Genomic DNA, 26,844 nt, shown 5'->3' with positions numbered 1-26,844 from the left:
AGAGCCACAGAGATCAGTGATGGGCAAAGCACCTCAAAATTTTACTTAAAGTAAACTATCAAGTACATGGCATCATTAGTACTTCAAGTACAGTACAATGTACTAGGCAAAGTACTTCCAAGTACAGTACAAAGAACTCCAAGCGCTCATCAAGTACACTGACAATTTAATTTGTATCACTTTGCATCTCACTGTTTAGTAGCTATGTCTTGTGTTTTTTTGCAAAACTTTAGCCAAGGCAAATGCTTTGACGCCATAAAGTCCTATTGGTTAAGTGCTAACTCGTGCATATGAACTGGATCAGATGGCACAATTTGCAGTTACATGTACAGAGACAATCAGTCTGTTGTGCTGTGCTGTGCTGTGATTATGCAGAATAGTATTATACACTGAGTGATCCAAGATCACTCCCCTAGTGTGGAGTTCCGGTACTAAACTTCGGTTCTAAAGGGCCAACAAGAAAACAGAGATTATACATTTCTGGCCATCCCTGGCCGCTTTTTGAAACACAACATGTTTAAAAAATATATGAATCTAGGACCTCAAAATTTAAGAAAACGAAAGCAAACAAAAAAAAGTGAAGAAAATTAAAAAAGAATGAAGCACAATCTAAGCCTTCATTTTTATACAACTGTGATCTGCAGCAATGTAATCCATGTGAAGAATAAAAAAAAGCGTAAAATGATTGTTACTTTACTTCATCATGTAATCCAATCACACATTGTGATATAGATTGATTATTTATTGAAGGAAACAATATAAAAAAAAGCACTAGAACAATGCATTGAACTGAAATGGCAATTGGCCAAGTCATCGTGCTGCCGGTTGCAATGTCATAACGTATGCGTGTCTTTGCATTCCATTCGTTTAACATAAACATAGAAGCATTGGTACTTTTTCAACATTTCAAGCCTCCCAACAATGGATTTTCTTCAACAAATATGCTCTTTCAAAGCACAAAAAATCGTTTTTGGTAAAATGTCAGACTGACACTGTTGGTAAATACTGCATCCCACTATAAAAGCCCTAAAATCATGGCAAGAAGATGGAAACACACATATAGCGCTATCTGTGTGTTTTCTTTTTCTTATTGTCATTTTAGCGCTTTTAGTATAGGGTGCATTTTGTAATTTTTTTTTTTTGTGATTTTTCGTCTGGAGCCCAAGTTTGGGTGCTTGAGTACTTAATAGGAAAGTACTGTGACAAAGTACTTTAAGTGCAGCACAAAGTATACGATTTGAAATGTACTTAAAGTATACTGCCCAGATTGTACGACGTTACTGCTTGAAATCACCTGCCGCGATTGGCTGAAGCAGGCAACATCGCGACTCTGTATGTCCACGTGACGAAGGAATGAGACGAAGCAGGCATTCTGTATCTGAGGGGGGGGGGGAATATATATTTATTGAAAGGAAAGGTCTGCCAGACCAAGGTCGGCATGCTATTCCATTAAAAAAAATCAAAAGAAAACGAAGAATAAATAGAAAGGAAAGGACGAATAGGAAAAGGTGAGTCTCCGTAAAAAGGAGGAAAAACAAAAACGAAAAGAAAGAAGGGAAAAGGAAAAAAAATAGCAACGAAGAAAGAAGAAAGAGAAGAAGAAAAAAAAAAAGAAGAAAGAAAACGAAGGTGAGGCTCCTGGAGCGCGCAGCTCAGAGCTTAGAGGACAGGCCAGTGCACTTCAGAAAGTGCAGTAAAGCAGTTGTGACGGCCCACTGTTGGTGCTGAGGCACAGGGCCAAGAAGTGCGGCCAGCGTGAGCTGGTTGTGCCCGAAACGTTCGAGGCAGCGGAAAAGGGTATCGCGATGGTTGGTGTACTTGGGGCAGGTCAGCAGGAGGTGCGATGTGTCCGCAACCACTTCGCAAGCATCGCAGAGGGCCGAGATCTGCCTCCCCATCATGCGCTGGACCGGTGGCGTGTATGCCACGTTGAGGCGCAGTCGGTGGAGGAGTGTCTCTTGTGGTCTTTGGAGACGTCGTGGTGGGGAGAACTCCACCGCCGGGTCGATGGAGCGAAGGAAGTCGTTGAGACGGGCGGATTCTCGAATGAATCTCTGCGCCTCTTGGGCGGCCCAGCGGCGGATCTGGATGCGGCAAGCCGAAGGGGTGAGCGGTATGCGCGCCGCGGCGTCGGGTTGTTCGTGTGCGCGCCTGGCCGCAGCATCTGCTCGATTGTTCCCGCCGAGGCCAATGTGGCTGGGTATCCACTGCAGACATATATTGTGCCCGGAAGCAAGGGCGGTGTTGGCTAGGGACATTGCCATTGTGTGTAGGTCGTCCGTTGTTTTGGTGCAGTATGAGTCGAGTGTCTCCAGTGCCGCCTTGCTGTCCGACAGGATCGTCCAGGTTCCTGGGGGCGATGTCGTGATGTGCCGGAGGGCCGCGTGGATTGCGAAGAGCTCGGCTTCGGTGGAGGAGGTGGTATGGGAGAGCCTGAAAGCTTGCTCGATGTTACCTTGAGGAACTTGTATCTGAGCCCTAGCAGCTTTTGCGCCAAAAAAACCCAAATCATCATCACTTGTATCTTGCTCTGTATCTGAGTGGCGTTGCTGGGTTTCAGTTTTCGCGATGGCCGATTTTCTGCGCGTCTATTACTCCCTTTTCGGAGTAAAACTCCTTCCCGTGAGGGGTTTCTATACAGTAAAGTGGTTAGGTTAGACCCCCCCCCCCCCCTGGTTCGAGGCTACGCACTCTCTGACCTTCTCTAACAAATGCTTCTGTTGGTTCGTCGTAACTTTCCTCTTTCAAACACATTTTTCTTACTCTCCTCCTCCTCCTCTCTCCCCATTTCAGAGTCGTGGCTCATGGCGCGCAATAAACGTTGTCTGTTATCATTTACAGGTTGCTAACGTCAGCCGCACATCATCCCTACGGAGTCCGTACTGTACTTGAAAATCTTGCCGGTGATGGGTGAGTACTGTTCTATGCGAATTATTATTATTTCACGAACTGCTGTATTCTGTTTTGTAACATTTTTACGCAAATTTTAAAGTGCGGGAAAGTCCAGCTTCAAAGCTAACGTATATTGTTTTTACTTTTTCTTCTTCTTATTCTTCTTCTTCTTCTCCAGCGGCTTCTTGATACCGGGTGCCAAAGATAGTGGCCCTGCGTTCTGAGCCAAGCGCAAGTCTTTCTCTTTGCTGAACGGGTCACGAAACTTATGTCGTAACACCACGTCTACGCCACATTTATTACTCCTCTTATTTTTTCCGCTAATAAACTATTCTCACTATAAGCTTACCTTAGCGTTAGCATCGCATATTCCTTCCAACTAATGAACTAGTAGTTACCATCACTTCGCGTTATGCTTGCGTTGGTCAGCGAGGCAAATATACTCAACGCCGGAGCTTCAGTTTTATTCCGCGTAGTTCACTATAACTCCATCCCACGGAGCTCATATACTAATCGCGTGCCCCTTCGTGAAAGTGAGAGCAAAGCCTCACAAAAGCTTTCCGTCCGGAGAGTTGCGCTTTGCTAATCACTCGATTAGCTTGCAGAAAGACCGTGTGTGCTTTCACGTGATACCTCTCTATAGTGGGTACACTAACTTCGGTACGGAGCGCCATAATACACGTGAAGCAAAAGTATGTATAGCAGAGATATCTGAAAGCGCGAGGCTAGTAATGTCCACTCTCGAAAGAAGTTAAACGAGACATGTTAGCACCGCGGAGCAATGATCAGCTCGCGAGGCTCACTGGTTAGCGTGCTGGCCATGCCACGTCGAGACTAGGAGGTACCCGGATTCGAATCCGTGTGGCGGCTCTGCTGTCTGGGGTTTTTCCTGGGTTTTCCTCAGACGGTTTCAGACATTATGTCGGCACAGTTCTCTTAGAAGTCGGCCCAGGACGCATATAGTCGTGACGTTGCCCACCTCTGTGAGGCCGACAAACGGCGGGCCCTTTCACCACCACCACCACCACCACCGCGGAGCAACGGAAGCCGTAGAGATTGAGCATTTAACGTCGGAGAGAACATGGATGCATACAGGCGGAGAGAGTGTACCCCAATGTCTCCTCTCTCTCCCTCTCCGTTGAATACTTCCTGATTGGTTGATTGCATGCTGGATTGACTTATTTTTTTTGTAATAAAACATTATTACTTTAAATTCTTATTTTACTTACAGATTGCTTACTTATCTGTTATCAGTGACAGGTCTGTTTCTCATTCCCAGTCCCGTAACAACCCTTGATGTTGGACAGTATTACTACGTAAATAAATTAGAAGCATAGTATGAAGATTAACCGCCGGTATGGGTGATCGACATTTAAGACAGGAACCAAAAATAAATAATGAGTTAAAATGGTTAAAATATCGCATTTGACTGAAAGGGGTATTCTAGTGAAGTTTTCGGAAGTGGAATGAAAGGAATCCCCGTTTGGAAGATCATTAGAAAATTGCCTTTTGGAAGGCATAGTAGCAGATTAAGGAATCCATTTGTCTGAATAAGCATTTAATTACTAAGGAGTGATTTTAACAACATACCAAAACAGTTAAGGGCAAATCCTTTCCCATCTGGCAACATTAATCTCCCTTTTGTTAATAAAACTGTGAAATTGATTGTCACGCGAGCCAGCGGGCCTCGGTCGTGTCGCCTCGAGCATAATGTGTAATACGAAAATACTCGATCAATGGGGAAAAGTTGGAGCCATATCAAGAAATTAATTAATTAGTAATTAATGGCAGACTTCATTGGGATTAGAATTGGAGAACACAATGATTCGATCTCACTCTTTGTGGTAAAATTGATACGTAAAGAGTAGCTTCGGGTTTACGTGGTGGAAATGCTTGTTCTTCCTGGTAGACAACTTTGCGAGGTTGTTCGACAAGCTTTTTGAAAGCAACGGAATTTCAAACTATAACGCGTCCTCAAGGCCCATATCCCCTCTATCTCCAAACGAGCAAAAAAAAAAAAAGTCACCCTGTATAGAAAGGCAAGACTAAGAAAAAGGTCTTGGCAAACGATCATAAAAAGATGGTGTTTTGAAACCACAGTCACTTCGCCTCAGTACGTGTTCCTGTGGAGATCTGAAAAAAGAGGAAGAAGAAGAAGAGAGAGAGAGAGAGAAAAGACACTGTATAGCGCTTTTGTAACACGATTTCCTAACACATCAAATTCGGGCGTTGCGTTAATGCTATGAGGACGAACTTTCCGAAGTAAGTCTGGGCGACACAATTTTTACGGTACACTGAATCCTCTATCTTTCCATGTTTCAATGCGAGCGCTATTTTCCTGATGGAAATGGTATGTCACATTCCTGAAAAGCTCGCAGTTGTGTAAAGTCTGCGGGTAGCGAGGGGCGACGTAAAAGCGAGCAGCTGCCACACCGCAGTGTGGGTTATAGACATACGCACGCAGAAAAAAGAGGAAAAAAAAAGAAGAAGAAGAAGAAACGTCCAAAGAGGTAATGTAGCGAGCGATGCGTATAAGTGAAAAAATAGTGGGGACCTTACAACAAGCGACTTATGTTGTTTTGTTATCATCCAGCCGACAACAACGGCAACAAAAGAAGAAACTGAGTGCTGTCTCTAGACGGTCGTGTTTGTGAAACAGCGCTTTTCTCTTCTTTTTATACTCAATGTTGGCTTTCAATTCGGAAAAAGCTGAGAGGAGTTGTGGTTTAAAGGTAACTTCACACAAAGAAGGCGCCAATTCGTTTTGTTGCATCTGTTTTGTGTTGTATGTATAAAAACAGCGACACTGTGTCGATTCGATATGATTCCATTTCCGGTCCGTTTCCTTTTTTTTTCTTTTCTTTTTTTTTTCTATTTCTATTATATTCTATTCGATATGATTGTCGCTGTGAGCGGCGTAACTCGCTGACATGTAAAATTGTGCTGCTAGAAGTGCAGAGCACGCTATACAGAGACTGCGAATACATATAATAATAATAATAATAATAATAATAATAATAATAATACCTTTATTAATGTGCCCAAGAACAGCCGAAGCCTTGGTGTTGGCGCACGCAGACAATGCAGTATTTACAAATATATACACATATATATATATACTCATTGAACGATGCGACAGCACCAGAGGACACGTGTTTCGCCGTGTTTGCGGCTCGTCGGCCCTGGGTAGCTGAGCATCGTTCGGGATTGGCAAACCAGGGGTCACTCAGCGAGCGACATACACCTGGGACTACGTGCAGCCATAGAAGCCATCTTAACTATAAGTTTGAATTTCAAACACGTCTAGCATCATTTACCTATTTTTTTAATGGCTTTTCCCCCCTCTTCACACATATATATATACACATACATATACAGAGTGATAGTTTCATAGAGGCTACTAACGGCGACATCCATGCGTGTACATCCGAAACAGTTGCGTAGAGACAAGAGAGAGAGTAAAGACAGTAAAGACAAAAAAAAAAAAAAACAGAGGGGAAGGAAGAAGTTGCACTGGCACCGAAACTATAGAACAGGCGCCCTAAGATCGTGATGAGAAGATTGCCCTCTATATAGAAGTGCCGCATTTGAACGCGTTTGGCAGAATACCTGAAGACGCAGCATTTTCTTTCTTTCTTTTTTCCACGTTGTTTCAGTGTTATTACTACATAACATCCATCAGCAAGTGACATCAAAAGACTGAGATACATATGCAGAGCTATCTGCTTTAGTTTACTGAAGTGCAACGGAATACATATCTCGTAAGGCTTCGTTGTTTGTTTATTTGCTTGTTTGTTTGTTTGTAAGGAAAAAAAAGAGAGAGGAGAAATTGAACTTGTCTCTCGGCGTGTTCTGCGCTACTCATACCATCAAGCTAACGTAAGGCTTCTTCCCTACTTATCTTCGCATAACTTCTCCATAATATTCACCCGGCTGCTTGGAAACACGCGGACCGCACACTGCTCGAAAGTGTACTTAGACACACGCGTGCTCGACACTACAAATGCACGCTACACGACACCATTGCTAGATTTCGAAAGATGTATAACGTTTAATTGATTTGAACTGCGGAAAAAGGGGGGCAATTGAACGCGCAACCCGAAGAGTCCTGCTGCTCCCTATCTTAAAGTAGGAATATGTCCCTTGAACTCCGAAACATATTTTTTTAAATGATTTTTAAAATTTTTAATTAAATTTTGTTAAATTTTTGTTATATTTTTGTTAAAATTTAATGAAATTTAATTTAAAAATTTTTATTTAAATTATGAAGGTCGACAACAACATAGTAGCGCAGTAATTACAGAACGCGCTGCGCACTATTTCTTGAACTTGCTCCGCCCTCCAAGTTCTCACAACAATAGGAGCGACGTCATTTTGACGTTTCCTGCGGACCACCACTCATGTTGCTGCATTTTTGAATAAGTGATTTTTTTATATTTTTTTTTCAGGGCCACTACACTAAACATCCACGAGGAATGTCCTTCCACAACGTATTATTTGTACATCTTTTCCGGCCGCCTTCACTAATAGAAATGAGATTTCTTTATAAGCCGCACTTTCTTTCTTTCTTTAAGTGTTTCTTTAAGTTTCTTAAGTTAAATTTCTTAAGTTAAGTTTAAGGTTTCTTTAAGTGAAACCCCTCCGCAGCCACGGAGTCGCAACAATGCGACAGCAACCAAGGTTCGGCAATGAAAGATGAAAGTCACTGAAAAGGTTAGCCAGCTGTAGGGATCGAACCCACATCTTCTGGATTGCCGGTCCAGGGCTCTGGTCTGCCGGTCTCAGGGCTGCCGGTCCAGGCCGGTCCAGGGTAGAACCCTGGACCGGCAATCCAGAAGATGTGGGTTCGATCCCTACAGCTGGCTAACCTTTTCAGTGACTTTCATCTTTCATCGTTGATTTCTTAGGCAATTTGAGGCTTTGTTTGTATCTGTCCCTTCTATGTTGTTCCAGCCTCAGAACATCAGTTTATCTCTTGTTCTCTAGGTTCGGCAGGTTCTCCCCCGCAACTGACCTTGTGGTAGTCCAAGATTTGTTGACGACGCAAAACGTCATTCGGGGATGAGTCTGTCCCGTTTGCTGTATATACCCGAGTGACGTTTGCTGACTCACTAGACGAAGGGGAGAGTTGTTGCACTGATTTCGCTCTTTGATCTGCTTTTTAAATAGTGAAAGCGCTTGAGCTACACAAAGTCTTCCACATATTTAGGTAGAATGAAACCCCTGCTTTCACTCTGCGTAGTTTTTTCAGACAAAGTACGACCATCAGTTTAGTGCACCTTTAAACACCCATCCCACATCTATAAAAAAAAGGGAGCTACAAAGCTACACTAATGGTGCACGCACATTTCTTGCTCTGTGAATACACCCGTATAAACGTCTACCTTGCCTTCATCACCTGTTCCTTCGGCCCACCGACTGAATAATCATCGACTGAATAATCATCGACTCTACCAGCCATATCTTAGCCATCATAGACTATAAGCGTGTGACACTCCACTGCCAACTACACATCAATACGCTGAAAGGCCAAGCGTTGCAAAGCACTTGTCATCGTGCTCCCACGCACTACCTTCTCCTGAACAACCGCGGTACTTTTTGAATACATGATTGTGACAAGGTACATAACTCACGGCGATGCTTCGCATGTCAAGGAGAAACTCCCCTGGTGAACACTCCTTCGACTGTGGCCTTGTCTACAGGGTGGCGCCGCGGACACCATTTGTCACGTGTAAAACTTAGACAAATGATGTCTTCTGCAATATGTCAAGGTCCTCGTAGCTGAGATATCCGCCGTTTTTCAAGTAGAGACGGTCGGATAGATGGTATCCGTGTTGATTTAAGACATGCGCAGGGGAGTTTGGGTGTGCGCAGAGTGGATTGCTTATTTTCCTTCTTTTTTTTTGTGTGTGTGGTGCTGTGTGTTCGTGCATTGTGTTACTTCGGGCGAAATCTAGAAATAAGTGAGGAAACGTCGCCTTTGCAACTCAGGCAGAAATACAGACAGTGCAGATACGAGTATTGTGCTTTGTTTCTTACTATGCGACATCAAGAAAGCACTCGGTGACCTGCCCGCCGTCTGTCGACCTGGCTGTGTTCCACTCTGTGATTTCCTTCCTTAAAACTCTCGTGGAACACAGATCTTTCCAGACATCATGAAGCTAAAACCACCAGCATAAGCATGCCGGAGTAGCCAGCCCAATATAGAGTTGAGCCCAACCTCTCCATATGTTTCGTTTTCTTCAAACCGAAGCGAAGCAATTCCATACCATGTAGGGGGGGGAGGGGGTATATTTATTAGACGAAAAGGAAAAAAAAAACGGGGGAAAGGTCAGCCAAACGAGACGTCGGCTTGCTATTCCAGAAATAAATAAATAAATAGATAAAGAAAATTAATGAAGAAATAATAAATAAATAAAAAGAAAAGAAAAGGAAAGTATTAAAGAAAATAGAAATAGGAAGGAATAAGAAACAAATAAATAAATAAAATTAAGAAATAGGAAATAAAGTATGATCTAACAAATGATGAAAGAAGGATGAGGTAGATTAAAGACAAAGATGACAAAAAAAAGATGACTAACAAACGGCGAAAGAATGATGAGATGAATGAGCGATGAGCGAATGATGAGAGAATGAATGAGCGCTACCGCTCAGCCACGCCGCTGATGAACCAACTAGTGAGTGGTGCAGTTAATGAGAGCGTAGTTCGAAAGCCCGTAGTCCAAATCCAGCAATGGCCCCACTGCAATGTGTGCTGGCACATCACCGGATGTAATACGGTATTCCTTTGTGTTGTTCTTCGTGCAATGCAATCTGGTGACTCAACATACGCCGGTTGTGCACGGTGGCAAAATTTTGTTCCAGTCAAGCTCGTACCCCATAACCGTTCGCCCCGGAAATTCTGAATAGCCACATATCGAACTTTAGCATTGCCCGTGTATGGATAAGCTCGCGGCAACGGTACGACGCAGTGTTATGTCCCTGCAGTCTGGTACGCAAATAACGCCAACAACATCACAGAAAGCACCCTCGCAGCTAGATTACTCGTACGTAAAGGCGTTTGCTCGGACGACATCTGCATTCTGTCTCGAAGGAGCTCTGCTTCGGAAACGTTACCATCGGGAAAACTCATAGCAGTTGATATAGCTTCAACATTCCATTCGGGAGGCCGCTGCTTCTTTCTTTCCATTTTTGCATCGGAGGGAAACTGGAAAGTCTGAATCTGGCGCTGTGCTCAATGTCTATAGCATTCTTTCCATTTCATATTACGAATAGGAACGCTATATGTTGTCGCGTATATAAAGACAATTTATTTACTCGTTATGCATGGAATACACGAATGGATGGTGGTATGTACAGGTTGGGACAAAAGTTTACGGAGCACGCGAGCGACGTACTTTTTCTTGGATGCGACACGCTAGCGACTGGCGAAAGCGGGTGAGTTCACTGTTTTTGAGGGGAGGAAGGGTGCGGTGTTGGCGACACGGTGAAATACGGTAGGCACACACACACAGCACACACTTAGCAAGTCATAGAATGTCCATTAGGGCTGTTGTAGGTAGAAAATCGCGGTTGTAAGTAGGCAGTTCATATTCCGTTCTTGAGTTTTAATAAGTTTTCCTTTAACAAGAAAATCGTGAAGTGCCCCCAGCGCCTTGTGGTACGACTGAGATTTCGAAGACGGTATCGACAACATGTTAAGGGAAGGACACGAAAAACCATCCAAAGCGGTACCGGCATAAATGCTTTGCTTGCATCCCTGCTGCACCCATCATATTTCGAAACTATACGACGTGCTGCTCCGGCACCGCCGACACGCCGTCACCGTCACCCGCTTGCGCGCGCCGCGGGAAGTTCATAATTTCAAACCGACCAATCAGCACTCGCATACCGGGGGAGCGGCCACAGGAGCCAATTTGAGAAGTCGTGCTTCGACGTAAAAATTCTGACGTTTCATGACGTTTGATGACGCGAAAAGCTCGCAGCGCCTCTTTCACTTTCTTTCTCGAGTTTCACACCTTTGGCAGTACACTATTCGCGGGTAAGCGTAGTCTGAAGGCGACACTGTAAAGCACAGGCCACTGCTTTCCCGATGACCATATGCAGATGTGGCCGGCGTAAAGACTACTAAATACCCCTCTCGGCGAGAGACCGGGCAGTGCAGCCATGACATTTGATTGGTTGAGGTACAAAAAAAATATATAGATGTGAGGCTACTCCAGAACTCGTGAATAGATGACATTAGCCGTTGGTTACGTGAACCCGACAGAAACGGGTCGAGCTGACTTATCGCACCTCTTCACATCAGTCCTCCCTAGAAGATTGGCTGACACGGCCTGATGGGAGAGGATTTGCTGCCCGACCCGTTTCTGTCGGGTTCATATGTTACCGCGGCTATTGAATAGCAAAGGGCTGAATACGCTTCCCTGTGGTACGCCGACTGACAATGTATACAAGCTCGTGTTGCCATCTGCTGTTCTCATGAAAACGGACCGACTATTAAGAAAATCAGCAATCCAGCGAAGAGCACGACCAGTGATGTTGAAATTGCACAGGTCGTGAAGGACATGGTTTCTTGTAGCTCGTCGTATCATATGCCCTCTTTACGTAAAAAAGAAAAAGAAAAGAAAAAAAAACATCAACTGTAAGTTCACCGCGATCTCGAGTTTCTTCAATGCGAGTGGCCACGTTTACGGGTTGTCTAACCTAAAACAGCACGAAAAAAAAAAAAAAGAGCACGGGGCGCCATGAGCGAATGAAAACTGCAGAATATTGTGAGGAGTCACGTGTCCCTTAGCATGTTTTCATGGTGGCTTATTAATTAATTCCGCGCAATTAATTAGCTAAATGTTTAATTATTCGCATTAGGGCCGAGATGTGAATTGGAAAGTTGTAGAGCGTGTCCACAAACACCCATCGCAATTGTTGTGTGTGTGGGAGAGATTTACTAGACGGATTTCACATGGTACTATACAACAAGCACAACACACACACATAACATACACAACACATTGTTTCCTACAGCGTATATGCCTTGAGTACAGTATTTTTCCTGGTAAGAAAGAACGGGCGCGAAACTCGAAAGTGTACCACGTGACATTATGTGGGAGAACCTGCGCGCGCCTCGATTTCAGGGCTCTCAAGCGTACAGCAGAACTAGTACATCCGTTTTCTAAAAGCGTTAAGACTCCCACTGCCGGGAAGGAAACAAGGACGAAACGTGTCCTGTTTGTTTCGTCATTGTTTCCTTCTCAGCACTGCCTGGATGATTTAGCGCTTTAATCTGTTATCGGCCGAGAAGCGACATTTAGGTCAGAGCTCACGTGATGATGATGGTGATGATGATGATGATGATGATGATTGAAAGAAAAAAATGGGGATTGCAGCCCCCATCACGAGGGCCGGCTACCCCAGATCACCTAAGGAAAGGAATGCCAGACATATCCACCCACACCCACTGGAGATGTCGCGAAGCGGCGACGAACGCCACAGACAGGGTCATAGCCCGTCTAACAGCTTGGTGTCCCTTAAAAACTGTGTAACGGCTCGCAAAGCTGGCAGTTGAGTGCTCGGTGACCATGGGCCCAGCACCTTCTGCACTCCGAAGGGTCGATTGTCAACCCGGCCTAACGCGGCTACAAGTCTGTCACGACACTCAGAGTATCTTGGGCACGTAACTATAATATGTTCGACGTCTTCGATTGAGCCACAGACTGGACAATTAGGAGAGTCCGCCTTCCCAAGCCTGTACAGGAGTCTTGCACTGTATGGTACATTGAACCGGAGCCTGTGAAACAATGACGTAAGCGTGAAGGTCGCTATGCCACAAGCTTTTCCATTGCAGTGCATGAGCATAAACACAAAACTGACGCTGAAACTTAATTTGACAGAATACATTCAGAGGGAATCAGCTGGGTTATTGCCTAAGGAAAAGAAAAGACCGCATGCGAGCAGCAATGGCTGTTCCTATTCACTAAAGAGAGTTTGTTTGTTACACCTCGGGGTCAGCTAGCACGGGGAGAGGGTATTTATATTTGCAGAAGAGACAAGGAAAAGGAAAGATAAACGGGAAAGGTCAGCCATGCAGCACGCCGGCTTGCTATTCGCTAAAAAATAACGAATAAGAACATTAATTTGGCCTGACTTTTTAGGGTTAAACCCGTATCCGCCCGATATTTACCCCCCGAAGGAAATCTGTAAAATTTGGGTTTAACCCGAATCTACCCGAAAACATCCGGGTCGCGTGGCACACTCATAAGCGTGCATTAAAATAAAGTTTGATAACATTGCTAAACATTAGTTCCATGTTAGGACAAATTTTTATTAAACAAAAAAAAAATCACCCGAATACACCCGAATTCCTGACGACAGAATATGCCGTAACGGGATTTAACCCGAATACACCCGAATTTTCAAATGAAAAATATCACCCGATATTTACTCCCCGAATTTGGCCAAAAATAAAACCCGAAAAAGTCAGGCCCTATTTATAACACATAATTTATACACATTAATTAATAACACTAACAAAAGAACGAATAAATAAAAATAACGGTAGCTGTACCTCTTAACGGGAACGTCTCGGGAAATCGCTGTGGCTGTTTCACAAAGCCCTCGCATTCGGTTTCGGTGATGCGAAACAAGTTAAAATAATCTAAAGCTAATGAAGCCAGTTTTGACGTACAGGCTCAGAGATGGGTTACGTTGTCCCGGAAAGCATCCCGATTTTTTCACCCTTTCCTGTCCCGCTTTTGTCCCGATTTTAGTAATATTTTTGTCCCCCTAATCCCAGCTCTATACACATCACCACTCACTTCACAGATCACACGGCAGTACTCGTCACCCTAAAGTAGCTGTGCATATATCAGCAATAAAAGTGTGAACATGCACACACAACAGCTACCGCTGAAATTCGCATTACACAATCGTAACCGTCCTGTAATTTTTTGGTGACCCAGAATAGTGGGCAGAGCATCATCTAAGGACAAAACAAAACTGCTTTTGATGATGATGATGATGATGATGATTGGGGTGTTTCATCGGTACGGGCGATACCCTATGCCCCATTGCTGGTGGGAAATGAAGTGATGAGTCGCCTACGGTGCTACGGTGTCCAAAAGGGTCAGAAGAGCTCTGAGGGCAGAGCGGTTGTGGACTGGATTCGTCCATGGACCAAACAATTTTGATAAAAAGAGGGGGCGAGAGTCCAGCAGATTGAGAGACCTGGAAAGTGTGGTTCGAGAAGGATGGTAGTACAGGTAATGAAGAAGAATGTGTTCTAGATCTTCCAAGACTGCACAAGGATCTACTTGAATATACACTATATGCATGCATTTTCCTTCGAAACATGCCATAACGAGCCAAACTTATGTGCGTCATAGAACCTTTCTGACCAGCCTCAAACTAAGAGCAGAAGCGTATTTTTTTCATCCTGCAGATACGATACCGTGTCGAGAAAAAAACGTGCATTTGCATGAGGGCCCGCGATCTACTATCAGGCTTTATCCTGGTGTAAAAATACTCTCTCCTCTTCTAGTAGGTCGACCGACAGGATGCTATAGTGCACTCCTCCTGTGCTTCGGCTGTGCTGTCTGGGGTTTTTCCTGGGTTTTTCTCAGACGGCGGTCAGGCATATATGGGCACAGTTCCCTCAGAAGTCGGCCCAGGACGCACATTCCACCAGAGCGGTAGTCGTGACGTTACCGACCTCTGTGAGGCCAACTAGGGCGAGCTTTTACAGCACTACCACCTCCTGCTCTTTCCCCTTCATCACAAAAGCTTCATAAATGTCTCTTTCCAACTGGCTATCAAAGGTTGCTTCTATTGTTGCTTCGTGAAAAAAGAAGAAAAAAAAAGGGGGGGCACAGTTGCACATCGTACAGTGCACCGCCGCCATTTCATTTATTAACTTGCCCATAAACGGCCCTAGGGCCTGAACAATAGACCTCTACCCGAGAAACGTCATCATGACGGTGGTAGGCAGACTGAGACCGAAACAAATCGGAAGGTGAGGGCTGGGTTCCACGAATGGGCGCTTGTTCGATGCCTCCTATTGAAAGGAAAGCAGGACCAAAGGTCGCATCCCTTTCAGGGACCATTGTAATCCCCTCAAGACCGTGGCTTTCGAGCGCGACCTTGTTCGTCCCTAGCTTTCAGCGTATAGTTCAACTCTACCAAATTGGTGGCGCGGTCGAACACTATGACGTCATTTGTTTACAAACAGGGAGATGTCTATTGGTATGTTGCAGCCCTATCGTTTGTGTCTTCGTTCTCGGGCTGCTTCAAGTGCATCATCCTCATGCTGTGCCAAACACCCCGTTCTTGCTCATTGGTCTATAAGGACAACAGAAAGGAAAACCGAGAAGCATGGTAGAAAACGACAAGCACTCACACAGATCATGTTTTTTTTTTTTTTTTTTCAAGTTCCCGAGCCGTTTCGCGGCACACCCCGGGCGTCGCGACCGACAGTTTCGAAAACACCGCTTTAGGGTATCGAACCTTTTTTTTTATATATATTATTCTTAGCACAATTCTCGATGTTGCTTAGTATACGACCGCTGTGTCTGCTGGCGTCGGTACGCGTCGCCAAAGAGTGTAGATAGATCTCCTACACGAGACAGACTGAAAATTTCATTCATGCCTGGTTGACTCCCTTTTAATACATTGCTCTGTATTCCTCTTTTTTTTTTTTTTTTTCACTTTGTGTCAGCTTTTTTTTATTACGAACTAAATCTCCTGCTTTGAGCCCAAACGGCACCTAAGTGGTATATTTTCTTTTTATCAAGTCGAGACGTGCCTCGAATAAATCCGCAGCACCTACCAGCGCCTGTCCAGCGCCTGCTGGAAGAAGCATTGTTCAGCTTTCACAGTCGCAGTTTACGCGACATCATGTGTGGCTGGAACCGACAGATCGTCCGCAACATTACTTTTTTTCTGTCGTGTGCAAAAGCAGCAGGCGCCAAATCGAAGCAGAGCTCCATTTTTCTTCTTGCTGCCATCTTGTGCACGATAACAGATTTCACCGCTAGCGACCCTTCACCCGTTAAATGGTGTGGAAACAGGAGTAAAACGTATGAGAGTGGACGCGGTGCAGGACACTCCTCTGCTTTTCCGCCTTTTGTCCTTTTCTGCTTGCTGTCCGAACCAAACAGCGGAACGTCTGGGTGTACACGCTGTCTGAGCAGCAATCTTTTATAGACGTTTTAAACGTAGAGCTATAAGGTTTTAAAGAACACGCGGGGTCTTTCTTCAGTTCTTCTATCTGCGATTGTGTGACCTATTCTTCATTTTGTTTTTCAGCTTCATAATTGTATGGCGAAAGTCGTACTACGTAGTCCCACGCTGTCGCATTGTAGTGAAAAGTGTAATGTCAGGATAACCCGAGAATTAGGGTTAAATTCCACGGCATAAGGATTAAAATTGGTAGCACGTGAGGATTAAATTTAACAGAAGAAAGATTAAACCCCATGGTATAAGGATTAAAAGTGCTGGCATGAGGATTAAATTCCACGGTGTATGGATTAAATTCCGCGGTATAAGGATTAAATACGTCGGCGAAATCCTGTAGTTCAATAATGCTGTTGTCATATATCTTTTTTTTTTTTCTTGTTCGTTTAGTGTACGAACTAACAATGAAATATTGGATCTCAAAGTTACAGAAAGCTTACGATGGCAGAATTGAGCCCTTAAATGCTAGCACCAGCAACCTGCGCTGTGTGCATTCACGACCTACCTCAAGGACATAGTACGTGCTGATATAATCTTTTAATTCATTCAGTGCTTCCACACGTCAAGGGTCCTGGAACCCCTGTGCGACCTACGTTTCCATTTTTTTCTTTATATTTCTATTCCATTCTATTCCTTAAATGCTTTGTTGCCATGGCAACGGGATGCAGTCTCGCCCTTTCGTCCTGATCTATATACGTAGATGATATCTCCGCTAGTCCTCTCATTGTTGCTGTGCTTATTATTACGTGTGTCTAGCTGCACAGTGGCATCAGAAAGTCACGGTTGTTTCGCCGCACTCGTGAACGAGTTTTCGAGTTAGCCAACGTGTTTAAAATGTACGCGTGTTCGTAACGTTTACTTAAGGCACTAGATGCATAGCGGTTGCATTTTATAGCTGGGATAAGTTGCGAAAAGATGATCAATTATTACCCACCTGTCGGTCCTTTAGCTCACGTCGTACAAGACCCACCGTGGACATTAACAAGTCATAACGTGCAAGTCCAAGTGATCCGAGTGATCGTATAGTCCATTAATTTGCTACATTGTTTGCGAATAAAGTTTGTTCGTGTGAATGAGGTAACTGTGGTAGCTGTGACGGTGCTCATATTATATGGGGGGTAACACTGTTTGCAGAAACTGGCAATTAGCATTAGCTACGCGACCGATTTTTGACGTAATCGCTCGAAGTTACAGCAGGACCGGCGACATAACAGAAATTTTTAGACGCCGCATATCTAAACCGGTACCGTTCATCTAATTTCTAAATGTGCTCTCTGTTCGCGAATTTAAACAGAGATCAACGAAGGCTTTATTGTATAGGCCCTTATTTTAACTATTGTGCATCTATCCTTTTTTGGTTTTCATTAATTTTTTATTCTATTCTGTTATCCGAGAGTTTTTTTGTTTTTTGTTTGTTGTGTATTGCGTTCTAATGCGGCTAAGGGGACTGTATTGTACATCGATGTCGCCTTTTTGGGTTATCTACGGTTTTGGGTGCCCGACCCCCGCATTGCGCTGCGTGCCTTGGTCTCGTTCCTGTATGATATTGGTGCCGACGATAAGTTTTGACTTTTGTGCCTTTGTTTTCATTTCAGTTTTTTTTAAATTATTATTTTGACTGTTCTGACTTTCTGTGACTCTTCGTATGTTTTCTGAGTTGTCTAAGTCGTATGGAGTATCCAGCTTCCACGTTGGTGGTGCCAATTTCTCTTTTTTTTTTCTTTTTCAATCACTCACTCACTCGATAATGAAGGGCACATGTATGTTTCTGTATTTTACAGGCTGATACGAAGAGGGCCAGGGCCCTAGGCTAACGGAGCTATGACATGTGTCCGTGCGGCGTTCATCGCCTGCATGACTTGCTGTTTGATGAAACTGTCGAGGTAACCTTTCATAAATATACTAATCAATTCCTACGTAATAAATTTCCTTTACATGATTCCTATGGAACTTGCTGGTGCGACCTACGTTTCCATTTTTTTTCTTTCTATTTCTATTTCTATTCCACCGCGTGCACGGTGCATGCCCTGTATTCGAACTGCGCCGACCACGTGGTTTTAAATGGCCCATGGAGAACTTTCCTTCAGAGTACTCTATACAAGTAGTTCGAGGGACTGCTCATCATCCTTATAACTTCCTCCTTGCCCCGTTTGTGAAGGGCGTGTCCTGATTGGTTCAACTTCATATACGGGGGAAAGCATGTTTGAGATGGGTTTTCCTCAGACGCTTTCAGGCATATGTCGGCACAGTTCCCCTTGAAGTCTGCCCAGGACGCACATTTCCCCAGGGCGTCAGTCGTGACGTTGCCCACATACGTGAGGCCGACAACGGCAAGCCCTTTCACCATCACCACCACCACCACCATGTTTGAGATGGACCATGCATGTTCCAGCATTGTCGAGCCCTGTCACCAGCATCAACACCACCACCACCACCACCAGCATTTTCTCAGCATACGCGACAAAGGAAGGTTTAGCTTGCAAAGCGATATGCCGCAACAAAGATCACGTGTCCAGCAAGTGTCCCAGTTATTTGGCATGTCACGTGACCTCTCCTCTGCGCACTTCCTCTTATGTGCGGAGACACACTGTCTATTGGCGTGTACCACATGTGCCACAGAGAGAGAGAGAGAGAAGTACATGATGATGATGATATGGGGATGACTTCCGCTCACTGAGCACCATTGAGCTTCATTTTTCGCTCGCGTTACTTTCAGACAGGAGCCTTTGAGCCTCGAGTCTATCCTGCCAGAAAATCCAGCTGACTACGATAACCTCGATCCACCGAGAGAGAACGGTAAGGAAGTGTTGTGAACAGCTCTTAAGGCAGGAAAGTGAAAGGAAGGCACGCGAGCAGGAGTTCTTGCGGCAGCGGTCCTGCCGCCACGTTGCTCTTTACAACGGACATGTACGCCTAACGGGCCTGAGCTATATACATAGTCCAAATCTCTTAATTAGGTTGCTATAAGTTAATGCCCGTCAGGTTGTCTACCAATCGTGCACATAGTGCGTATACCTCGTTCGGTCATGCTATGCACATTTGGTAAACAAGTGAAATAAATATTTTATTTAAGCGACTGTTTACATCACGTGTTTGCTGATAACGTGCACAGGATCATGACGGAATGTTTTCCTACTGTAAGGAATCAAGTCTGCTGTATTTCAGATTACAAGACGTAACGAAGAGTGTTTCACTTCTAGATGTGATTCTCGTAGTTTTACTATAGTACAGTTCCCGTCAACCTTAATAATAACACTGGAAAAAATTCAGTCTCATTTCCGAACGCGATAACAGCCACCCTGGGGACACTGGGGGAATATTAAGTGAACAAAATCCTTGCCTTAAACTAACACAATCACTTTGTTCTATCAACATTTCCTTGTGGCTCCAAGCGTTTCTGTAATCGCGCTTGGAAACGATACCTTTTTTTTTCAGTGTTACTATTAAGGTTGACGAGAGCTGTACCTCAGCAGCCGCTGTTCAAACTCTGTTCTAATCATTTCACACTCAGACACTATCCTCAATAGGAATCCGGAATAACTGCTTTACCATCCTGTATCATGTCCTCATCACAGTTAGTCTGTAGCCCACCCATGCTTGGAAACTGGTGTATGTAATGTGCGTGCTCTGTGTTGGTCTTAGCTTGGGTTTTTGTTTTTGTTTTTGTATTTGGTATGTTGCTGTCTACTTGCTGTATATGGGGGGGGGGGGCAGGCTGGTGTCACGCCGTTTTCCTACAGCTTCCTGTTCGTGCACCACACATATTTGCTGGAATCAATTGAAATTGAAATTTACCTGTTTTCCGATAGGTGTGCGCTCTTGCAGCTTTCCATTTCAATTTCCTGAGAAATTCACCGGTGTACCGTTAACGAGTTCAAATCACCAGCGACAACAAGAGCTGTACCATGCGTCCTTGCGCCTTTTTTCTTGTATATTGACGTAAAACCTCTAAGGAGTCGCTGCTGACGTATTTCATGAGTGTTGAAAGTAACAGAGTTCTTTCTTTTACAGGAAAGCCTACCGTTGTACGATTTCACGTGACAGTACTCAGTATAGATTCTATCGACGAAGGATCGATGGTAAGTTCTAAATATAGTAATACTCGATGAAATTCGTGCGCGTTACGACTTCATATAAGTGTTCCTTTACCAGACGTACGTGGCAGATATTTTCATGTCTCAGTCGTGGTACGACCACCGCCTGCGGCTTCCTCAAAACATGACCTCCAAGTACAGACTACTTCCGGTCAACTGGCTCAAGCGCATGTGGAGGCCGGATTCCTTTTTCAAGAATGCCAAGAAGGTGACGTTTCAAGAGATGACCATCCCCAACCATTACATATGGCTCTACAAGAACAGGTCCATCTTGTACATGGTCAAGTGAGTTCCTTTCTGAGGTCCTGTACCGGTGTTCAACCTAAGAACAGCATGAAATGTAGTCCGTCAACTCTAACAGAGTTACTCCGCCGGAGAAATTACACTGCGCCCCCTATGGAGGTGCTATATAGTTTCGATGTCGGCGCACTACTCGTCGCGACGTAGATCGATGCGGCTAGCTATTGCAGCCAATGGGAACGAGCCACGAAAGAGCGTAGGGCACGGAATTTTCTGATGCGTTTGCATTAAACGTGGCACTTCTTTCCACGATAACGGGACCGCGTAGTTCAGATAAAACTGCGTAGACAAAGGCAAGCTGGTGGATGAACTCCATAACGACAAACCTGAGCGGGGCAAAAACACATAGACAACACGACACAGCAGCTCAAACTTTTTGCTGCTGTGTCATATTGTCTACGTGTCTATGTCCGGCTCAGGTTTGCCGTTATGGAACATAGTTCAGATTCCTTCGCAGTACAACTCAACAGGTGATTTAAAAGCCCTAAACTTCAGAACATAAGAAATTTCACCCGCTATAGGCCGTTCATTAGTTCAGGTAATGGGCTTGTCCGCCGGTCGCTGGCGATCCACCAACACAAGGACGACACGTACGACTTTCAGAAAACGCGGGACTACTGAAAAACAGCAGGCAGCATGAATACAAACTTGTCCTTCTCGTCTCCTATTGGTTAAGAAGAAGACCCATCCTATTTGGGTATCGAAAAGTAAGTAAAGGGAATTCAGAATATATGATGGAATCCATCACAAGGGTAGGTGCTTTCGATCAGTGTGCCTTGCTGCACAGAAACAACTTGAAGCTACGTTGGCTTAGAGACCCGACGACGACGCTCATATAACCGGAAATGACGTCACGCGCGAGCAGAGGTTTCTTCAGAATACGAAAGATGACGCAAAGGGGGCGTCAGAGTCGGCGTCTCAAGGGTAAATAGAGTGCACTGCGGCGCATTGGCTTTTGCATTTCGTCCAGCAATTTGCATTTTCGCTACATACGTGAGATGGGATTTCGGGATCGGTTTACGTCCGTTATGCGCTCGTGGGAAAATGAGTATGTGGGCTCGTGCCTCTCCCGGGCATCACGACAGCTGAAAGGGAATTCTGAGGTTTAATAACATGGTATTCCACGGAGAGAACGCGCCGCTATTCAACTTGAAGCACACGACTCTAAGCATGTTGGTTCTCGTTGCAAGCATATTCGCCGCACCGCGGCAAGGTATAGGCCTCGGCTGAGTTCCCGAAGAGACAAAAAAAAAGAAGGCTTCCTTGGAGTGCACCAGAAGTAGGGGAATGGAAAACATATAGCTAGTGCAGTTTTGAAGTCGCATGCATATTGGAACTAATGAACATGCTCTTTTTTTTTTTTTTTTTTTGTACAGCATGGTTTCGTTTTGCTGTTGCTTTTCAATCTGAAGAGGATTAAGGGAGGAGCGTCAGATTGAGGGTCCCCGGTATTTCGAACAGAGACTGTTCTTCTTCGCTGTTCGAAATATCAACAGCTTTCGTCCTAAGGTTCTTTCCTTAATATCCTATCCTACACTTGTACATTAAAACGAATAAGGTTTGCAGCGTTGTCGTTAGCGCAACTTGCGTGAGATTAGACTGAATGGAGAGTGGGCCCCCCAATCACGATTATCTGCGTTAAGTATAGCTCATAAACTTGAGGATTGCGTCGTTTTTTTTTCTTTTTTTATCATGCTTTTATCGAAAAGATACGGACGTGTATTCAGAGCGTGTATTCACGATGGTAGTAAGCAAACAGAATGAAAGAATATTTGTCTTTCTGAAAAGCTGACGATCGAGTTTACAAACGACACTCGTATTGATTTTTCCATCTGACCACCCGTTGGTCACAGCGGATATGCAACGAATAGGAGAAGGACGAATACCCCCGAGGGATTCGTTCGTTATTGGCCACCTTATTCCTTCCTGCTGTGTCTTCTTTATGGTACCCCGTTGCCGAAGAGACTTCTTTCTTTTGCTTTTGTGAAGCAGCCTAATTACGAGAGAGCTTTCTTCGGTCATCTCTTAAGAAAACACGACTCATGTACGCAGGGAAAGCAGCGACAAAACTCTCGTCCTATTTACGGCTTAGTCATTGAGTTTTGATAAGAATGTTGGGACGATATTGTCTTTGGTTCGAACGCATTTCTTTCGTCCGGTCGTATTGATTGTTCTGTGTCGATAGAATATCTCGAGAATTAAGAAAGAAAAAAAAAAAAAAGAGAATCCGCGCAGAAAGCAGGAAATAGCTGAGGAGCACTTCAGAAGGTCTGTGAGTCTCCTTGATCATGTTATCTTCTATATCTGTTATTATTTGGCGACAAGAGCCTATCTGGAGCAACAGCAGGAGCCTATTCGGATTGTACCGTAAATATTGTAAGCTTCTTTAGTGTTTAGGTATTTTTAATGGTCATAAGCAGTCAACACTTGCTAATCTGTTAACCTTCATCTTGTTCGTTAGATAACACTTTGCCGGTGGTGCTTTTCGCACTTGATCGTTGTAAGAAAATTTATTCAACATCACCGATTGGCTGGTTGCGCTGCTAGAACTGCCTCTACTACAATGCAATACATGCTATACAATAACTATACAGTCGCTGCACAATGATATACGCTAACGATATAAACTTATGTACATAGCTACAGCATTAGATATGCATAAGGTATGGTGGTATATGTAGACGATTATATGTACACTAGACAATAATATGTACAGTCAATAGGTATACAACCACATTGGCGACTATATACAGATGAAAAAGCGAGAAGGAAAGGAAATGAGATTCACAGTTGAGGGAAGGCCGCCAGTGATGGTGACACATTTATCACGTACAAGATAAGGTAAAAGCGCCACCTTCGCAGAAATCCCTCTTCTTTTTTTTTCCTTTCTTTCCTGGGAATAGCAAGCCGCCGTAGCGGAGGCTAACCTTTCCCTCCTATTTTTTTTATGTAATAAACATATCCCCCCCTCTTCAACAAGGGCGAACAGCTCACGTTGCAAATGGCACTTCATGATAGTATTTCTCTCTAATTCTTTTGTGCAATGATTAGATGGATTCTTAAGAAGAAAAAAAAGACTATTCTATAAATAGTTCATCTTCTTATTCTGTTTTTTTTTTATTATTTCCCGAAACGGTCCACTTGCTCAGGGGTCGTTGAGAAAAGCTTTCCACCATTCCCCCCCCCCCCTAACGAACATAACAAACTTTCCGTCGTCTTCTCACATTGTTTATGTTATGTGTTCTTGCTCCGCTAATGCAATGCCAAGGTTCCTGCATTACATTACTGCAGTGTCTCTATTCGGCCATTTAAACACCAACCTTTGTCACGTCCGTGTTTTTTCACGGAGCCAAAATGGACCCATTGCAATCTACGGGGCTCGGCTGCCCTGAGATTCTATTTTTGAAGCGAACGGACGACAAATACGGTACGGTGTGATTGATTGATTGATTGATTTTAAAAGAAAAAAATGGAGATGGTAGTCTCGAGCCACTCGGGACTGGCTACTCCAGGACGCGTTATTAATAAAAGAAAGGGCGATGTGAAATGGGCCTTAATTGTGTCTGTGCCTTATCATTTATATCCTCGCTCCCACTGCAGGCTCACATTACTCTTGTCGTGCGCCATGAAGTTCGAAACGTATCCGCATGACACTCAGGTGTGCACAATGAAGATTGAAAGCAGTAAGTATTCACATTATTCATCTATTCATCATTATTCGTATTCATCATAGTATTCTCATTACCGCGTATATTTTTTTGATCATTTGTCTGCCTCAGTTTCCAGTCCGCCATTAGTGTGGGAAGAAAACGAACCGTGACTTCTAGTCGCAACACATATGATTTATCCCGGTGCTGCTGCGCTATACAAGAGGTCAGGGCACTGCAAGCTGAAGAAAAGTTGATTCCCTTCAGTCACTGACCTGCTTTATAAACGGGCTACTCTTCTTCAATTGGAATGCAAGGGGGCTACTATCTAAGTTAGTGGACCTCAACAACAACAACAACAACAAATAAGCAATCATGGTGTAGTGGGATGTTTCGTCGCTGAGGCGGCACCCTATCCCATTGCTTGAGGGGGAGAACAATGGTGAATGATGGTGAATATTCAGAGTTCACGCAGGAGTCCTGGAAATTGTTTCTACCCAAGCGCCGGATTCCTTTTTTGGATATCATCGTCATCATGTATTTCTCTCTCTCTCTCTCCACCCAACCCCAATACAACCCAAACTCAACCCCAACTCAACCCCAACTCAACCCCAACTCAACCCCAACTCAACCCCAACTCAACCCCAACTCAACCCCAACTCAACCCCAACTCAACCCCAACTCAACCCCAACTCAACCCAACTCAACCCAACTCAACCCAACTCAACCCAACCCAACCCAGCCCAGCGCATCAGCTACGAGCTCTTTAAGCCCTCTTTGTATTACCTTTTTAGCAGCAACAGGGCTCCTGCGTGAACTCTGAACATTCATCATCACTCACCATCTTCTCCCTCTCAAGCAATGGGAAAGGGCGCCGCCTCGGCGGCAAAACATCCCACCACATCGTCATCGTTTATTTGTTGTTGTTATTGTTGTTGTTGCAACACATATGTGCCTGTTGGTTAGCGATATTTTGGCGTGTGGTTCACCCACTAGCTTATACGTGGAGGGCCGTGTTCCTTGTCAGAAGGTGTTGCAAGAAGCTGAACTTGACTCATAGACTGTGCAAGCAGACTGCATGCTGCCGCAAGGTGTAAGAGAACCCAGACCGCTCTTACGTCAGTGAAGTCCGAAGCGAAAGTCATGCACGCGTAGCCAGTTGTGATGCAAGATCGATGGTCCTTCCGTTCAGATTCTTCCGTCTCAGATTCCAAGGTTACTGGGGAGATACACCAAACATAGGAAAGTACCAGATCGTAACATGCATGTGTCGAGTCATACAGGGTGTTTTTTTTTTCTTTACTCGATACAGGCTTCCTTACAAAAAAGAAAAAGAAAGAGTGCGCGGCAGAGATGTCGTTTTTGCGGGTGGGCTATACGGCCATGCGGACATGGTGTCGAAGTGAAATTAATTAATTAACCTTTTAATCGTAGATTTTCGGGAATTGTGAGATGGCAGAGCTCTAGAGCCGAGCATAATTACAAGTCACCCTCTCTTTCAGAAAGTCCTGAAACGAGCTAGTACTTTGAGATATCAATCACGAAATTTTTCTTTGCAAATCAGAAAAAAAAATAAAGAAAACGAAACCAAGCTCATCAAGACCTAGCTGTCCATGCGCCATTAATACTCCAATCATCAACACTAGAGTCACTAAATAAGCTACGCTTCAGAGTATCGACACTGAGCCGCCATGTTGTTTCGGATGACCTCCAGCGCCATCCATTTAGCGCTCTTCGAAGTGTTGTCTTCTTCCACTGCTGAACTTCACCTTCTTCTATTCCTACTGCCAAAATAGAGGTGGGGCTGGAGGTCATCCGAAACAACATGGCGGCTCAGTGTCGATACTCTGAAGCGTAGCTTATTTAGTGACTCTAATCAACACCATCATCAAGAGCGTAGCATGTCGGATTAAAAGAAAAACACCTTGTATAAGATAACTACCGAGTTACTTCTACACTTTTCGACCTTGCTTTTCGTTCACTGCTTTTTTTTTTTTTTTTTTTGTGAAAGAGAGAGACTACTGGTGTGGCCAACATTGAGTGCTCGTCCTCTGGTTTATTTTCCCAGTATCGTACACGACCGACGACCTCATATTCGATTGGGAAGAAGATGTTCCCCTGGTGGTCGATGACTCCATAGAACTGCCGCAACATAACCTCGTCTCGACATCCCTGGGAGACTGCACGCAAGTTTACTCTACGGGTAAGCGATATGTGATTCTTTCATCTTCGCGTTGCTTTGTATCACCGCTTTCATAGCCTTGGAGGCTAACCCGTAACGGCAACTATATAGTTACTTTCTTTTTTATCAGTAACCAGCTACAGTATTGAGTTACGTTTTTTGATGAAGTGACTTATAGAGAAGTCATCTACTAATATGTTAATCCCGCAATCAAATCTAGAGACATCTGTACGTGATCGAATTAGGCGGGCGCAATTAACGCTTTCGAGTCAGGAAATGTTAAACTTTTTTTTAGTTCCGTGTTAGCACCGCGGAGCAACTGTGTCTATGAGCGGCGTACAGACGTGGACAGATGGAGAGAAGACAGCAAGAATGAGCGGAGGGATAGGGGGATTATTATGCGTCCTGGGCCGACTTCAGGGGGAACTGTGCCGACACTCGTCTGTAAAGCCTAGGGAAAACCCAAGGAAAACCTGAGACAGCACAGCCGGCGGTAGGATTC

At 44.4% G+C, this 26,844-nt stretch overlaps 1 protein-coding gene across 3 annotated transcripts in view; it reads left to right on the top strand.

Moving 5' to 3' along the window:
* LOC135398948 (glycine receptor subunit alpha-4-like) overlaps positions 1-26,844 on the top strand; it is a 373,762-nt gene that overhangs the window by 335,949 nt on the left and 10,969 nt on the right. For all 3 annotated transcript variants that reach the window (XM_064630532.1, XM_064630530.1, XM_064630531.1), the window contains 7 exons: positions 2,842-2,910; positions 17,901-18,002; positions 18,836-18,915; positions 20,131-20,198; positions 20,272-20,498; positions 24,114-24,196; positions 26,229-26,363. In XM_064630532.1, coding sequence (XP_064486602.1) covers positions 17,941-18,002; positions 18,836-18,915; positions 20,131-20,198; positions 20,272-20,498; positions 24,114-24,196; positions 26,229-26,363 — 655 coding nt within the window. In that variant the 5' untranslated portion in view covers positions 2,842-2,910; positions 17,901-17,940. The remainder of the gene's footprint in view (positions 1-2,841; positions 2,911-17,900; positions 18,003-18,835; positions 18,916-20,130; positions 20,199-20,271; positions 20,499-24,113; positions 24,197-26,228; positions 26,364-26,844) is intronic.

The sequence above is a fragment of the Ornithodoros turicata genome, chromosome 6 (assembly GCF_037126465.1).
Source record: "Ornithodoros turicata isolate Travis chromosome 6, ASM3712646v1, whole genome shotgun sequence".
Lineage (NCBI taxonomy): Eukaryota > Metazoa > Arthropoda > Arachnida > Ixodida > Argasidae > Ornithodoros > Ornithodoros turicata.
Note: the sequence above shows the minus strand (reverse complement) of the source record. Positions and strands in the feature narration are given on the sequence as shown.